At 35.1% G+C, this 18,386-nt stretch overlaps 1 protein-coding gene across 1 annotated transcript; it reads left to right on the forward strand.

Annotated features, from left to right (window-relative positions):
* The first annotated feature begins 13,742 nt into the window (after positions 1-13,742).
* LOC116022463 (heat stress transcription factor B-4-like) lies at positions 13,743-15,563 on the forward strand. Its single transcript, XM_031263187.1, has 2 exons — positions 13,743-14,242; positions 14,361-15,563. The coding sequence occupies exons 1-2, from the start codon at positions 13,994-13,996 to the stop codon at positions 15,231-15,233; spliced, it is 1,122 nt and encodes a 373-aa protein (XP_031119047.1). The 5' UTR covers positions 13,743-13,993; the 3' UTR covers positions 15,234-15,563.
* Positions 15,564-18,386: the final 2,823 nt, after the last annotated feature.

Here is an 18,386-nt window from a genome sequence, read left to right on the forward strand (position 1 = left end):
GGGGGGGGGGGGGGGGGGGGGGGGGGGGGTGGGGATGAGCAAAATCATCTCTTTATTCATCTTAGGGTGGAATTCTGTCAGCAAATCATTCCCTTAGAAGTGCTATTTCTACAGATAAAGGGTCCCCTTTTGCTTTTGATTTAACTGCAGAAAAAAGTTCCCTGATTTCTCCATGACTTAAAAGACGGATTAGTTATTGTTTAAAGATCTTGAAAGCTATTCTAAACTTTCATGCACCGCATTTGCCATGGTGAAAAGTAGAGGGTAGGAGCTAAATGAATGAAAAAAAAAAAGTGAATCCTGAATCCTCTTATCTTTATCATCATTTTTGTTCTCACTGTGCATCTAATCTTTTGAGCTTTCTTTTCTCACTTTATTTTTTGGAAAAAATAGGGGCATGGTTTTAGGCGACTTTTGCTACTTGTACCATAATTTTACTGTCAGTTATGTCCTAGTTTGAGTGGGTGCCTCCACTCTCCATGTCATTTGGATCTGCTAGAAGCAAAAGGGACGGATCCAATGCCATCGTGCTGGAAGAAATGACTTTGTCAGCTGATGATTTTAGATTATCTTGGTAGGCCCATGTATCTTATTACCGTAAACTTTCCACAACCCAAAATTTCTTGCTTACAAAAGATCTAATCAAGATTCATTTACATATTATGCAGCAGGCACATGCTAGAGACCAAACTATATCTTGTTAAACACCATCCATCAGCTATTAAGCCGAGCTATAGAAAACTGGAAATCTGGTGAGTTAACAATCTTGTGTTTTGGTAAACAAGAATGTGAGTGGTAAAGAAACAGGGTGCAAGGAAGAAAGAGGATGGTTTTTCTTTAAAGGGATGAATTGTGATAAACTTTTTCCTAATCATGCCTTAGAAAGTGATGACAAAGAGGAAAGTGAATATGCTTCCTCCATGATTATCACTACTACTGCCTACAATGCAGAATAATTGTTATTCCAATAATCATTCACACCCCACTTCCACCTCCCCAGACCCACTGAACGCATATCCCAACTGATCTCTGTCCTGTAATCTCGCTTTTTTCTCTTTAGCTGCTAGAGGATTCTACCGCATTGCTACAGCATGTCAGCACAGTACACGATAAAACCGGGAGGATAACACAGATAAGTTTTAACCTCTCCTGACACCAGATAAGAAAACTATATATATATGTAGCAGTAGCAGGGCTGTGAATCTGTGAGTGAAAATGGAGGGATGTGGTTTTTATTTTGAAAAATTTGAGCACACTATTACATGGTCCTTCAATCATGATATAAAGCCTCTTACCATAAAGCTGTTTTTCCTCTTGTTTTATAGGTTCACTTGGTTTTTGCTTTTGTGGGGTCTCTGCCCTTCTAAACTTCCACTTTGTATATCTTTTTGGCCTGAGAAAGATGTGGATGTTGTTGTACAAATGTGGATTTTGTTCTGGAACCCAAATATGCATTTTAAACTCTGATACATCTGCCAAAGTTGCTCTCTTTTGTAATCCCTCTGTAGCTCCATAAAAGTCCCACACACATTATATGTTTTTTGAATACTGCATTATATGTAGAATACTGCAACTTTATCACCCTAACAAACAGCAACTACAGCATACATCTTTAACTTTAGACTACACCTAATTAACATCGTTATCATATAGATATATACTTCTAGATTACAAGGTATTTGACTTGTTATTCAAGTGATAGATTGTGAGTAAAGATGTATGATTGAGATCTGGCCGTCGCAGTGTTAGAGTTACATCCAATGCGGTGGACTAGTGGGTCCCCCTCATTACCCTGCGCCTTGTCAGTCGCAGTGTTAGAGTTACATCCAATGCGGTGGACTAGTGGGCCCCCCTCATTACCCTGCGCCCTGTGTTGGATGACAGGGGAGATCACGAGATACGTTTCAATGGTGCAGGGGCTGAGTGCTTGCTTTTTACCCATTAGGATCTCATCATCCTCCCATTGGGGAATCGAACCCCTGGGTATTTGTTAGGACATTACTCCCACACTCAATCTTTCGATAACTGCTCAGGGGCACTAGTGAGGCTCTTTGTGTACATCAGGCATTGGTCCTCCACAGTCTTGTTGGGTCAGATTGTGGGTAAGTACGCGAGATTGAGACTTGCAAACACATTGTAAGAGTTACATCTAATGTGGTGGACTGGGCTTCTTGTGCACACTAGAGATTGGTCCTCCATTATCTTGTCTGGAATGTGGGGCTTAGGGTTTTTGCATTTTGTGGGCTAAGTATTATACGTAGAAAGGAATAGAGAAAGAGGAAAACGTGGGATGCATGGAGGTGTCACTTTTACAAAAGCAAACAACTTCTACGTCTTTGTCGTCCTCATACATCAAACTCAGGATCTAATTTACGTTAGATTATATCCATGTATGGTCCACTCGGTCGTCTGCATGTATACGTACGCAATATACACATGCATAAAGTATATACGTACAGACATACATACACGCAGTAGCAGTGTTCTTTTTCTCTCTCTCTCTCTCTATCTCTAGAGGAAAATAAAACATTGTTGAAAAGTAATGCATGCTGTCTAGCTTTCAAGAAGCTGGACCCGCTGCCAGCCATGGCGGCAGCCAAATTGCGCATGGAAATTAATTTAGCTGATGAGATATATATAATCTCTGATCTTTAGCTTTCATATATAGTTCACCGTAGCTTCTTCTCCTGCTCTTTTGGCTTTATTAATTTTCTTTTTTATTCTTCTTTTCTGAGCGAGCGGCTTTCGGCCGGCTGGCTTTACGGTGATTTGACAACCGTGAAATTTTTGTTCAGCTCAATTTACCATTTCCTGCGCATATATATATTTACTCATCTTCGGAGATTTCAAGGGAATATATAAAGCCACAGTATTTGCATTTTGGCAGCCTTGTATGGATAAAGACCACTGTAACTTTTTTTTTTTTTTTTTACCAGCCTCGAATTCACCTAATGGTACCACATCCTCGTTGACCAACTACCAGAGTTAAAACAATATTATAGTGCATAAAATTATTTTTCTCAAAAAAAAATTATTTTTCTCAAAATTAAATGCTTATTAGGCCATCCCAAATGTGGTTTTTGAGAAAGCCAAGCTTATGTAGAGGAGATAAAAGAAATGAGATTTTTGCGGGAGGTGTGATTTCTGGTTTTAAAATGTGGGGTCCGCATGAAGAATAAGTAGCGCCTTGTTCACGCGCGTTCAGAGCAACTTGCGTGCCCACTGGACGCGTTTAGCGCAACTGCTCCAACCCTATAAATATTGCACATTTTTCGATTTAAATAGAACCTTTCAAGTTCACTAAGTTCACTTGTAACTAGAATTATTGTACTTAACTTCATTAATATAATGAATAATGTCGTCTCTTTACTCCACTATTTTTCTACTACATGTTGTAAAATATATTTCATAAAGTATATCCCATAAACTATATAGTGTTGATGATACAATTTAATTTCCTTATACTTAATTGTTTTCCATGAACCCACATTAACAGGAAGATGTTGGACTTAATCATCTGATCAGCAACCGAGCCTCAACACAACTTGAAACAATACATATATAGAATATTTGGGAATAATAATAATAAATAAATAAATAAATAAGAGTAGAAATTGGGATGGAGAAAGATGAAAGGTGAAATGATTCAAAACTTATTAACCTGAGCTGGTTACCTCCCATCATCAAACACGAAAATAGAAAATAAAAAGGAAAATGATTTAGTGATGATGCAGCAATATTATGAGCTCTTTCTCCAAAACCGATATACATGTACTGTGCAGGTATGATCATGATCATGATCATGATATATAGATCGGACGGCTAATAAAATTAGTGATGAGACATTGATTACCCCAATCAGGAGAACGAAGTGCAATATAATTCTGATCTATTCATAAAACGAGTATGATAAGATGGATGCGCATTATTATCTGTCGAGAAAATATTCCTGCTGCTTTAAACATGCTTTCAAGTTAATGGAGGTGATGAGTTGGAGCATGTTTCCTTCTTTCCTCTGCATGAAATGATGGTAAAGACGATGGAGGGTCCCTTTTTTTTTTGTCTTCACATTCCAATCCCTTCAATTCCTTGGATTAAGCCCGGATAGATCCCACTCCAATTAATTCAAATATGTTTAACACTTTAACCTACACCTTCTTAGTACAACATGTTGTACAACGTTTTACTAATGTAGTTTACATCTCTTTTGTGATTTGTGGGCTATTACATAGAAGTGGAGTTCACCAAATGCCATTAAGTAATGGTTGCTGGTTCTTCTAGTCATCCATAAAAATAAAATGTTTTTAGTATTTAATCTAGTAATTTCACTAATTTGGGTGGTTGGTAATAAGTTGACTGATAATATAACTGCAATGTCAACTGAAATCAGGTTAATACTAGTATTTAATCTAGTATCTCTTATATCTGACTTGTAAGTTATTATACAAGAGCGGTGCCTTGAGCACATCTTAGTTAATGGTTGTAGTATTTCTCTATCTTCCAAAGAAAATGTGTTTAATACTTACTCTAATAGTTTGGGTAGTTGGTAATAAGTGGCATGAAAAACTACTACAATTGCAAGGTTAATGGAATTTATATTAGTCTCACAATTATGAGGATATTAATGCCTATTTCGCATACAGCTCTACATATATACTATAAATTATATTCTTCCCAAAACATATATACTATACATGTTTGATGATGTGTTGGATGGTTGGAACATGTTTGCTTCTAGACCATGCTTCATGTATTCATTGTTGCACTCAATATTGATATAGTGTAGATGCTTGGCTAATCCTATCACATGTTTGGAAATTTGGAAATAAAATTAAAAAAAAAAAAATTTAAAAGTAAATTAAATTTGACTACTTATCAATTTTAGAACTATCTCAATCTAAATTTCGTCTATACACGTCAACTCTACAAGAAGTCGTGAAGTGGTCTACCTCCTCGCTTTAATTCGAGTGCGACCCACTTATTATAACGATTTTTTATTGTCAGGTAACCGTTAACTATAAAAATGAAAGCAAATATCATATTCTATTAATCAAAGTTAGACTCAAAAATAGGTCAGTGGTCTCTCCCTCTATCCATTTGAGTTAGCTAGAGGTGATTAGGTAGATTTGAAAGTGAGTTAGATATAGAATTTGAATGTATCCTTTATGAGAGCTTTCCTAACCACACAGCTTTAGTTTTTAACGTTATTGAGGCAGATCAGAATATAAAAAGAAGGGAAGAGAAGAGAATTGAAGAAAGAAAAAAGGAAAAAAATAAAGGCAAATAATAATGCATGTGCATGTGATCCAACAGCCTTTATGTTCCCACTCTCATCTTCTATCCATTTCTCATCATCTCCCAACTCATAGCTAACCAAATATTCAAACACATTCTATACCTTACCTTCAACCCCCAACAACCCTCTCCAATAGTCTCAAGCCGCCCAAAATTAAAAGTTCAAAAAAAAAAAAAAAAAAAAAAAACTCTACTGTAGCTGCATGTATCTTTTTTGACAAATCCACTTTTTCGTTTAATCATGTTTAGGTCATATGTAAATGTTTGGCTATGCCCTATAAACCTGGGCCCCACCTCAGAGGAATTTTTGGGTCCAACCTCACATCAAACCGGTCAAATCATCTTTTGGTGCAATAGTATATAGTGTTTATTTCTTTATTAATTGCATCTTCGTTATGTAACTTAAGTACACTAATAAATTTTTAAGGTAAATATTGTTATAAATGCTCCATTTAGCTTGGACATGACAATTTTCAATGGTTGAGATTGATTTTAAAGCGGTTATTATTAAGTGGCTAAAAGGAGATGTCGCACCTCGTAATAAATATGGTACTTAGTAAAATGTAAATATATGTATGTGTTGTATAAAAAATGGTGTGACAAATTAAATGGTTCATTAAGTATGGATCGGAATCGTGTTATAAAAAACACATACATGCACGCATGCATGTCTATTCTTAAATGTTGGGATGTCAAAGCGGGGGCATGGGGGTTAAATTTTGTCAAAAGCTTCTCCACGAAAGAAATTAAAGAAAGAAGAAAGTAGGGAACGAAGAAATCACGAACAAAAAGTAAGGAGGGGAATTGAAAAGAAAAGTGAGGAAAGGAGAGAAGTAAAACATAATAAACATACGTATATGGAGGGGAAAGACAAGTGTTGTGATCTCTACTTTTAATGCGAGTAGTCATCCCAAAGTATGTTAAAATGGGGTTTCTTTAAAGATCGAAAAGAAATTTTAAAGAATAAAGTATGGTATGCCATGCACGTCCACCAATTTAATTAATTAACATCCTTTAATTTAATTGTATTAAGCATGGCCGGAAAACTGCTTTTGGACCTATATATACTGCTAAAGTGTGGACAGGATTTTGGGCGTAGATGATGAATTGAAACTGCTTTTTAGCGTTTCTTAAAGCCGCTTTTAGTCAATTTGCATGGAGACGACGATCAAAGCCGATTCCTTTTATTTATTTTATTTTATTCTATTCTATTCTGATCCCCCCTCTATTTACCATTTTGTGGATGCTTTAATTTTCTGTCTAATCAATCAAATTAAATTAGTATCCCACTTTTTTTATTTAAAAAAAAAAAAAAAAAAAAAGCCACAATCACTATTCGAATGAGTGATTTATGTGAATCCACTGGTCTTATAACCCTAATTTTCAAATGATCATAATGAAGCAAAATAGTATAGGTTGTTCATAGTTGAACATAATTGAAGGTACTCAATATACAACCAACTGTCCGACCAATTTGACTGGAGTTATCTCAAGCATTTCACTTTTTATAGTAGCATATGCTTTCTGCTTTCATAGTATGTGCAGTGGTTAGCGGCGGATTCAGAAAAAATGTTATATTCTGGCAATGACGTGCATTATATTGGAAATTTTCATACGACCTTAACCAAAGTACAAAAAAAAAACATAAATTTGGCATTTACCCATTTTAACAACGTACTTAATTATAATGTTGGGAACATTCGTCAATTCGTGTTACGACATTTATAATATATGATTATATTCAATTGAGGAGAGAGAAAAAGGAAAGTGTATACACCTTTTGATTAGGCCTGAACCAATGCGTATTGTAATTCCATTATCATATCCATAATAATGGTTTCAGATTTTCAAGATTCATTAATTTATGAACGGATTAGACATCTTCGATCTTTCTGGAACTATTAAGGGGTTAATGAGCATGTGTGATATGATGTATGTATATATACACACACATACACACATACATATATATAGTTTTTGGAGGGCAGGGGAGATTTTGATTTTTTTTGAGTGAATTGAAAGTTGAAGAATCAAATTAAAAGTAGGAAAAGAGTGGCAGATAAAGAGTCAAAACTGGGGGAAAAGTGGGAAATGTTAGAGTGAATAGAGGAAAGAAAGGGTATAGTACATGATGAATAGAATTGTACATAAGGAAATGCATGCATTAATTAATATAGCAGCGGAGGTATAGTACCAGCTGCCCAGAAATGGGGGCAACACTCCAGAGTGCCCACGAAAGATTAATGCCATATATACCTACATTTATATTTATATTTATATTTATATTTATATATGTTAGTCTTAGTATTTATATAGTATAGTACGCTACTGCATGCATACTTTTTAGAGGTTGGGAATGAAAGAGGACAAAGCTAGCATGAATGAATGAAGCAGTTGGACTGTTTAAATATAGATAATTTATTTAATAAAAAATAAAGAGAGATAGAGAGAGATAGAAAGAGAGAGAGAGAGAGATGGCCCTTCAGCTTCTCCTTCTTCTGGTGTTTCTGTGTATTTATTTCAGATGGCCACTTCCTCGTGGGTTCCATACTTCCATTCCATATATACATGCATATCATCACTATATTCATGCTTTGATTTTATGGGTTATGAACTCCCTCGTGATCCTCTCTTTCTCTTTATATTATTTTTTTACAGTATCATGATTTTTTTATTGGCAATGGAAACTCGCAAGCACTACTTAATTCAAAGGTGTGCACTAAGTAAATATTGCCCACTAATTAACCCCAACCAACAAATTAAAAAGCAAGATAAACCAATCTAAGTTGTCCATATAGCAGTCCGGCAAAAGACCAAGAATATAATGCCGATAAATTGCTCTATTGAGAGTCAAATTTGTAATCTTGTAGTTACCAAGTTAACAAGCTGACCAACTTAACTGGAGTTGTCAGATTCAATATCAAGATTTTTAGAGTATGGCATATGTCCATGTTCAAGATTTTTAATGATGCCTGGTTAGTGTCTACTTTAAAAAGTATTTGGATTCATGCATGTCATCATGTGTGTACACATACTATTGTCTTTGGAAAAACTATCACAAATCAATTCGCTGATAAGTCTAAATTAGATTAGTCTCATCTCATAAAATACAAAATCGGGTCTTTGGCTCTTTGGTAAGTATAAAATTAGAATAAGAGAAGGGTGGGTATAAAGTGTGGAGTTTGTAGCCAAGCAGAGAGGTCAAGAGAAAGGGACAAAGGAGAGACTGAGAAGAGACAGACCAAAGAACCTTGTAGCAACCTAACCTAACCTAATAAGCCATGCTAGCTAGCTACCCTCCTCGTCCCAATACAATATTTTGATGATTCGATTCCTCCCCTCCTTCCATCTCCCCCTACACCTCAATTAAACATGTATGTTTAATTATTTAATAATCCTTTGTAGGCCGGATAATTAAGTTAATTAAGAGCATGCAGTGTGTTGGGTTCTGGTTTTATCCGTATTCTAGTCTGTGTTTTAAGCTGTCTGTCCTAGGAATTCACACATGCAAACCATTAAACTAATTAATGTTGTTAGTTTAGTATTATTTATCGGCGGTGGTCATGTGAGGGGTCAATGTGGGTGGTGGGTATCACTCTTTTCGATTTTATAGAATAGAATCTTCCTGGGTTTTCTCTTTCCTTCCCTTTCCCCTAGACATAGTGTATATGGACGGACATATATACCACAACAGTATCTTAGTGATACGCGACCATTATATTGTATTTTACTACATTGATTTGCGTTACGGACTATTATATACAAATATGATGCACTAAGCTTTCCAAGATCTACTGTAAAAAGTTTTATGTTATAATTGTTACAAAAGATATTATGCTTATAAATCTAATTATATACAATTAATTGATATCAACTTGCGTCTCAACTTCCCCTAAAAAAATTCAAAGAAACTCTCAAGAATATTTTGCATCTAATTTTTAAAAGAATTCACAACTCTTATTTGAATCAGGAAAGAATCCCAATAAATTTTGAAGAAAAATAAAAAAATCACAAGATGATGAACTAGGTTAGGACAACTAAAATTAAGAATGCTAAAATTTTATGATTACTGAACTAATTATTTGACGAACTTGGTTGAATTTTTAATATGTATATGCTCCTTATGTACTATATAACCATCATTGTCCTGCTCATCAGTCTTGATTGTGAAGCTTAGAAACTGTCATAAGATGTCACACGATCAAACCATCATTGTATTTGTAATAAATGTCTCCAATCACTCAATAATTATACACGTACTAATTATAACATAGCCATAATTAAGGATAGTTAATTACTATTAAATGTTAGCACTAGTGAAGACATAGAATTCATGATGATGTAATAATGAGTAACACTACACTCTCCTAAATTTGCATTCATATAAAAAAAATATAATTATGATTTCAAAACTAGCTATAATCCTTTATCATTTGGGTAAAACCCATATTGTGGCCCTAGTTAATTGACAAAACACCACAATAAAGTAAACTAGTTTAAGTTGTCCTTAAAGTTTGAAAATTTTAAATTTTAAAGTTTAAAGTTTATAATTACGTACCAAGTCAATTGTCCGACTAACTTAACTAGGATTGCTTAGAGTGATAATAGGTACATATGCATGTGCGAGTGTTGAGATGCGGCTCGAAGCATATCGAGTTTAGTATCCTACCACTGAACCGTAGTGCTTAGTAGTACGTAAGTATAACTAAATAAAGTTATGTCATGACTATTAGTTATACGTTTTTGGTGTAATGGGATGATAAGCATTTGATTCTACAATTAGTATAATACATATGTAGTTGCATACATACATTATTTTCTCTCTCTCTCTCTAAATGTATATGTATAGTAGGTGCATCTAGATTGATGCATGCAGTGTTGTGTAAGAAGGGGGTGCATGTGGAATATTCCCACATATAAGTATATGTAACATGATGGAATAGGTAGGGGGATAGAGAGGGGTGTAGCTATATATGTGCCAACAAATATGTGAGATGATATGTGCAACAATCCAAAACAAGAATCACGAGAACCCCATATAACACTAAAACAAAACAAAGAAAACATCAAAACATTATAATTAAAGTAAACCCCCAAAACCAAAAAGAAAAAGAAAAAGAGCCCATTATATATAATTATATTCAGAGAGAGAGAGAGAGAGAGAGAGAGAGAGAGAGAGAGAGAAAGAGGTCTCTTTTGTTTCTGTCTGTCTCCATGTCAGGCGCTGAACGTGTGCAGACCAGAGGTGAGAGCAGTCTAGTACTGCCGTAAAAGAAGCCCAGCCAAAGGGTGTGTGAACTGTAAACAGGTTGCAGCCTGCCTGCCTGTATGTATATGTGTATGTATATATATATGTGTGTGTGTGTGTGTGTACATACACTCCAAGAGAGAAGAAAAGGGTTACGTTGAGTTGAGTTCATAAAGAAGGTTTAGGAGTCTTCTTCTCAGACTTAAGTGATATTGGGACTTGAAACTGACACTACTCTGTGTCTTTGCCTTCCTTCTCATCTTATTATTTATTTCATTTTCAACAATATTTATAAATAATATAATATTACTCTTTATATTATTGTAAATATTTTGGAAATTATTCAGTCTCAACATCAAATGTCACCATCTCTTTCCCTTCTTAATTTACCATAATTTGTAGGCATTGGGTTGATTCCTTAGTCTACATCTTTTTAGAATATTTTAAAATTTCTTGATGCTTTATTATTTATCAAATATAATTATGGATGTCTTGGAGTATACGGAGTATCATATATTATAAAGAGAATGAAGACAATAATCAATAGTACCGCGTACAACTTATATTAAAATAATACACTGCTATATATACATACATACATACATATATATATGCATGTGTGTGATATTAAAATAATACACTGTTATATATACATACATACATATATATGTGTGTGTAAAAATATTTAGATTAATATTCATAAAGCAAAAAAAATGAAGTTAATAATTTGGAAATTACCTTCATCTCAAAAAAAATTTTTAAAAAATTATGTGAGTCGGTCTCACACAAACTAGGCCTGTTTGCAACTGCAAATGATGACACAAGGTAATATAATAAAGATTACTATGCATATTATTTTGTAGATCATGAATGCAATATACATCTTTAATATATTAAAAGTACATTATTTGATAATATATACTCCGTGAAAAGATTATATACTTTCAAATAATGTACTTTATGTATACAAATAATATACTTTTGGTATATTAAAAATTTACTTTTTATTTATGGTTGACGGGGTCTATGGAATAATGATTGAGATTAGTAACCTTGGGCCTTGGCAATGTAGTACAAAGGAAGATTTAATGTTGAGGGGTTTGATGATTAACGTAGTAATGAAGGAAGAATTAAGGTTTGGCTTGAAGAGGAAGCTGGGCGGGAGTTTTAAGAAAGTTTGTAGGGTAATAGAACATGCATAAATAAATGGAGAACAACCATGCATAAAAGGTGGAAAACAAAGATGTGATGATGATGATGATTGGGGATGAAGAATTATAGCAGTAAAAAAAAAAAAAACTTTCTTTTACAAGAATGATCATGAGTATCCTAGCCATGATCAAAATAATCAGTTAAGGTGTCTTGTTGGAATAATTACTCATCATTTTCTTATTGTTTCACTTTAGGGCATGTTATATATGTCCCTACTTCTCCACTCCCAAATCTCTTCCCTTATCACAATTCATTAATCACATAATGCCTAACCTTTTTTCAAAAACATATTTCTTTTAGTCTAATTTATTCCTCTTACTCAACCATGTATAATTTAATTTAATTATGAATCAATTTTGAAGAGGGTTTAGTCCCAATTTTGTTTGTTGATATTGTTTGTATAGCTATGACAAATCTTAATCAGCACACCGATTAATCTCTTTGTGAACCTGACTAATTTGAAATCGAAAAAAATATTAAGATTAAGATCTTGAGTTTAAATCTTATAAATGAGACGGAAATCGTAATCTAATTTAAATAAATTTGTTGAGAAGAGAATATATATGTTGGATTGTTGGGGCATAACATTATTAGGGAGTACAAGGAAGGGAAAAAAGTAGTTATGATTTTTGGTGCAATTCATGCCAACTTTACAAGCCAATAGTTGGAACATCTGAGTCAGCCAGGTCAGCAAAAGGGAACCCATCCAATAAGCTAGCCAGGCCAGCCAAGGCTACCTAGCTTCAAGTCTTTGCTTCTTCCATATATCATCTATATATGAAGAACCTACAAATTCATTGCATGATTGATTATACGTACTGCAGATATATACAATGGGTGTATATATATGTATGTATGTATCTTGATGAATGGAATCTTGCAGAGAGAGAGAGAGAGAGAAAGAGAGGGGGACGGAATGGAAGAGAAAAGAAGAAAATGGAAGAGAAGAGAAGATGTGAAATATCGTCAGCATTAGAACACAGCAGACCGGCAGGCTTTAACAAATCCCTTCACGAACATCGATGCATCATTTTACCTTATTTGTCTCCACACAAACAAAACATTTTTTTTTTTAGTAACACAAACAAAACATTATATCAAACACTGTTCTTCATAGTTGTAGGTGTAGTTTCATACTAATTAATATTATTAAATAAGAAACTACATCAAAAATATTAAGAAAAATGGTCAAATAAACCCTCAAATTTCACCCAAAAGTATAAGTATTACATTTTTATATTAACTCGACCGTCTTAGGAACAATGATTAATAAGATAGTATCATCCCCCATGTAAAGACACATATGTGTCCATCATCCGAAAATTTAGTTCCCATGTAAACACACACACACATATACATATAATGGGAAGAGAATAGAGTGGGTGTTGGGTTGGTGCCATTAAACAACAAACGAATACTCCAAATTGGAAAAACATGACATGCACTCGTTTTACGTGAAAATATCACATTTCCCCATTTCCAATTCTTCCACACACACACCCCTACATACATTATTCATCACAAATTCAATTTTGTGGTACGTGTATAGCATCCATGAGTATATATATTATTACGTGAAATATACTACCAAAATCAAATAAATAATCTTCAAAATATATTTTATGAATTACCCACCATCATTAAAAAAAAAAAATTATAATAACTACAACTAACAACACGCTTGAAAATACAATTCAAAATTCACAATCACTACTCGATGGTGTACAATAGATAAGTATTACCTTGTAACTCTAGTTAGTAAAATACTACACCAGTTTAAATTACCTAGCTAACTTATTCAAATTAAGAAGGCTAATAAGTCTTTTTCACTGAATCGAACTTGAAACCTTAGCCTAACCACTTGCCTAGGCACCCAATACTTTTTTTTTTACCCTATATATGGTTATGCTTAATTTGGATATTATAGTGTATGAGCGCCGGATCACAGTAATAAGAAGAGAGAGAGAGAGAGAAGTGTCACGGGTTTGTCTTGAAAGGCCCTAATTTCACAGTCCTATATAGACAAACAGACACATATTCTCTCTCACTACATAACCGAGGCACCATAACATAACATATACTGCTACTACTTCTTCTACCTAGCCTACCATTAACCCCTCTCTCTCTCACTAAATATAACGCTAAATCATCGCTCTCCGCTCTTCCTTTTTCACCATCTTCTCCATATATATGCGGTAGTGCAGTAGCAGAAGAATAGGGTTTTGTGTTTGTTCATCAATGGCGTTGATGCTTGACAATTGCGAAGGAATATTACTATCTCTAGACTCCCACAAATCAGTCCCTGCTCCGTTTTTGACCAAAACGTATCAGCTAGTTGATGACCCCGCCACCGACCATATAGTCTCGTGGGGAGAAGACGACACCACCTTCGTGGTGTGGCGGCCGCCGGAGTTCGCACGTGACCTCCTCCCAAACTATTTCAAGCACAACAACTTCTCCTCCTTCGTCCGCCAGCTCAACACTTACGTAAGTTGTAGTCTTTGATTACTAGTTTCCCTTTCTTGGGTACGTTAAAGATTGGATTTTTATGAGTTTTCTTGATTTTCCGGCGATTTTATGAGTTTCTTGATTTTCCGGCGATTAGGGTTTTAGGAAGATAGTGCCTGATAGATGGGAGTTCGCGAACGAGTTCTTCAAGAGAGGGGAGAAGCACTTGCTGTGTGAGATCCACCGGAGAAAGACGGCTCAGCCGCCGCCGCCTCCAGCGGCGGTCGGCCACCAGAACCACTTCAACTATCCCATCACGAGCTCGCCGGCTTTTTTCCCGTACCCTAGCCGGCTCAGCATTTCGCCGCCGGACTCCGATGAGCTGCTGACAACGCCAAATACCAAAAATAGCAGTTGGTGTGACTCGCCCATTTCTGTCACTTTCTCCCCCGGCATTTCCGCCGCCGCCGCCGGAGGCGGCAGCGGCGGCTCCGTCACGGCGCTTTCCGAGGATAACGAGCGGCTGAGGAGAAGCAATAATATGTTAATGTCGGAGTTGGCTCATATGAGGAAGCTTTACAATGACATAATTTACTTTGTTCAGAATCATGTGAAGCCGGTAACTCCGAGCAACACTTACCCTTCTTCTTTTCTCCAACCACCGTCTCCCGCCGCGGCGGCGGCGGCGGCGAATCCAATCATTTCTTCTTCTTCTCCGATGGCCCAAAAGCCTCTGAGCCAACTCATCACCTATCATCATAATCATCATCAACCCATAAACCCTAAACGCCAAGGTGGCAATCTCATCAATCTCACCGCCCAAACACCACAAATCGTTGAATTGGCGGCCGGAGAGAGTGATCTGGGAAGAACAAAGCTGTTCGGGGTTCCTCTCCAGTCAAAGAAAAGACTCCACCCAGAGAACCAATACCCATCTTCCATGGAGATCATGAATTACAAAGCTCGAGTACTGGCGTTGGAAAAAGATGACTTGGGCTTGAATCTTAAGCCCCCATCTTCATGTTCGTAGGTCTTCCACTAATCCCATTCAAGAAAGATCAAGTTTTTTTTTTTCTTAGTTTTATTAAAGTTTCTCCCTTTTCTTCCATGTTTCCCTGATCGAGGAGTCCAAGGAAGAGTCTCTGATGATGAGATGAGACGAGATGTTTGATTTCTTTGTGTTTGTGTGTGTAAATATATTACTTTAGTAGTTGCAGTTTATCATCTTCTTCCCTCTTCCTAGCTAGCTGCTCCACCCAGAAAGTGCAGGCGGGTTTTTGTTCATTAGAGCCAAAAGAACCCCAAAAATGAAGCTTTAAAAATCCTCAATTTAATCAAAGTTCAAATCTTTTTAAACTTCCCACTACTTAGTTCCATGTTACACACTACATTTGCATTTAATTTCCCAAAGACGAAATCCCTCGTCTCAACTCTCCGACACCCTGATTTTGCCTATAATCTGTCACTGAAGAATCAACTGAGCTACTCATACGGGTATTTTTCTTGATTAATGCTTCTTCTTCCCCCTCATTACCCCATTAATTACATTCTGGGTTCTTTGTTTTCTGAAAGCTTCAGTTACATTAATTAATGCACGCATGAAAGATATATCAAGAGAGTGAGAGAGAGAGATGTGAAATAAAGGTTTTCTGTTTTTCAGTTCAAGTGAGTACGTAGATAAAGACTGGGCTACAACAGCCTTGTCCATTGGCAACTTCTTGCTCTCTGAGGTTTCTTTCTCTCTTTTTCTCTCTCTCTGATCAAATGCATTTAATGGATTATACGTACCAAAATGGCTGCTAGCTTCCATCTCCACCAAAAACATTATACGACGTACGTGCTGCTGTTAATTAGTCTCCCACTCGTACACATTTTGAAATCATGAAAAAAGTGAGACAAAAGCAGCGCAGCTGATCTGACTGACATTTTAATTTTTTTTTTCATACGAATGATAAAATAATTGTTTGTTTGGTGAGTATATGGAAAGATAGTAATTCGGAGGTAATTATTATAAGATAATAATCGCAATTATTAACACCAAGAAAGTAAAGTATGATAGATTTAGGAAAAGAAAAAGGTATGATTATGTCTTGTTTGAGTTTTATAAGATATCTCCATTTCTAGTTTAATGTGAGCGTGGTCGGTCACGACACAAACCCGGAAACAAACAGGAAGATGAGAACAAAATCATGCCCAGATCGAAACTGTAAATATATTTAGAGAGAGAGAGGGGTGGTATATATATATATATATATATAGAAGAGTGGGTTTTTCGATATGATGATGTTGAAACAACGTTAGGGGAAAATGACTAAAATGAGGATTGTAACGTTTCTATCAAGGCTTCTATACTTCTTCTGAAGAACAGAAAACCTTTGCCTTTTCCCACTTTAAGTATCTCATATATCTCTCCCCTCATTAGTCACTGTTTGGAATTTTATTATTATTATTATTTGTTTTTCTCTCTCTATGATAGTGATGAGTGGTGGATAGATGGTGTTTTTGACTGGTTGGTAAAAATCTTCAAAATCCTATCTTTTTTCTTTCTTTCTACTTTGCTTCATCTTTTGTCCAGCCCTTCCAATCCCACTAACTTATATTCCATCCATGCCAGCCATACTAAAGTTGGGTTTGACAAATTTATTTATTTTAACCATATTTTCTAATATTTTAGGAGGGGTCAATCTTGAGTGTGAATTTAATACAGTCTAACAGTCTTTCCGGATTAGGGACGCCTATCCTGTCTTCTCGAAGTACATAAAATTATTTATTAGGAAAATAATTTTTAAAAAAAAAAAAATTGAACTATTGACAATGTGAGAATTTGACATTTATACATCTAGTCCAACGAAATCGAAAATTTTAGATTATAAAAAAAAATTCTTCTAATCCTTTCTATATTCCCTCTTAACGTGACTCATAATCATTGGGTGTCCATAAATATGCTAACCAATCACTAATTTAAAAAAATGTCCTGGTGCAATGATTTGGTATCATACGGAGGAAAAAGGGAAAACCCTAATCCTAACTAGTTTCGTAGTTTTCAAAAAAAAAAAAAAAAAAAAAAAAAAAACTAGTTATTGGTATTGGATATTGCCTAAACCTTCCTTTTGTCTTTTCCGGATCATGGCACGTGAGGCACTTGCTATATAGTATACCAATCAAAGGATATTGAAAAGTGTTAAAAAATAGAAATTCCATTTTCATGACATATATTCACTATTTTACAAATTAAATTTGTAATCACTAATAAGAGATGTATGTTAAATTGTTAATGGTAAGTATAAAATAACAAATATATAGTATATATTTTTTCATTATGATTAATGACAACTTTAATTAGATTTGGAATGTATATGTTACATAGAATATGAATATGATAGCGGTAGAATGAAAGAGTTATAATATACAATAATATTGAGGGGCTCTACTAAGTCAGAAAGTGTACCGAAAATAAGAAATCAGATTTCCTAACTAGCTGCTGGGGGTTTCTATTTATAGTAGTGGAGAGGGAACACACTTTTGAAATCTCACACATAGGTCTAATGTGACAGCGGGGGGCTAGTAGCTCAAATCAATCTTGACACATGTCGGATACTAATGTGATGTCTAGAACAGTGACAACAAAATTGACTTGTTCTCAGATAATCTTACTGTATAACATCATCAATTAACCTATTTTAATTAAGACAATACGTATAAAGAAAAGGCCTGACGTGTACACTTTATACATCTATCGTTGAATACATACTTCAATAAAGAACAAGTTTGACGTAGCTCTCAAAGTAGAATTGATATTTGGGGAATGGGTTGAAAAGAAGAAAGAAAAGGGGAAATACGATAAAGAAGCTTTAAGCCAGTTTGCTTAACAGCCGTATTGGAGAATGACACCAGCTTTGGAAGTAGAGAAAGCAACAAAAGAAGGAGAAGAAGAAGAAGAAATATTACTGGGTTTGGTATATGGTGAGACCGCTGTCAATACAAATTAAATTACTCCATTTTTGCTTCGTTTAGTCTTTTGATTGCACCTTTTTCTTCTTGACATTTCTTGGAATCTAGCCTTGATAGTATAAACTCCTTTATTGACAATGCAAAAACTTTCACAGTACTTCTGTAATAAAATACCATGTAGTTGTGGCTTTTCTTGGAAGGTTTTTTTTTTTTTTTTTTTTTTGGGGGGGGG

The sequence above is a fragment of the Ipomoea triloba genome, chromosome 1, assembly GCF_003576645.1.
Source record: "Ipomoea triloba cultivar NCNSP0323 chromosome 1, ASM357664v1".
NCBI lineage: Eukaryota > Viridiplantae > Streptophyta > Magnoliopsida > Solanales > Convolvulaceae > Ipomoea > Ipomoea triloba.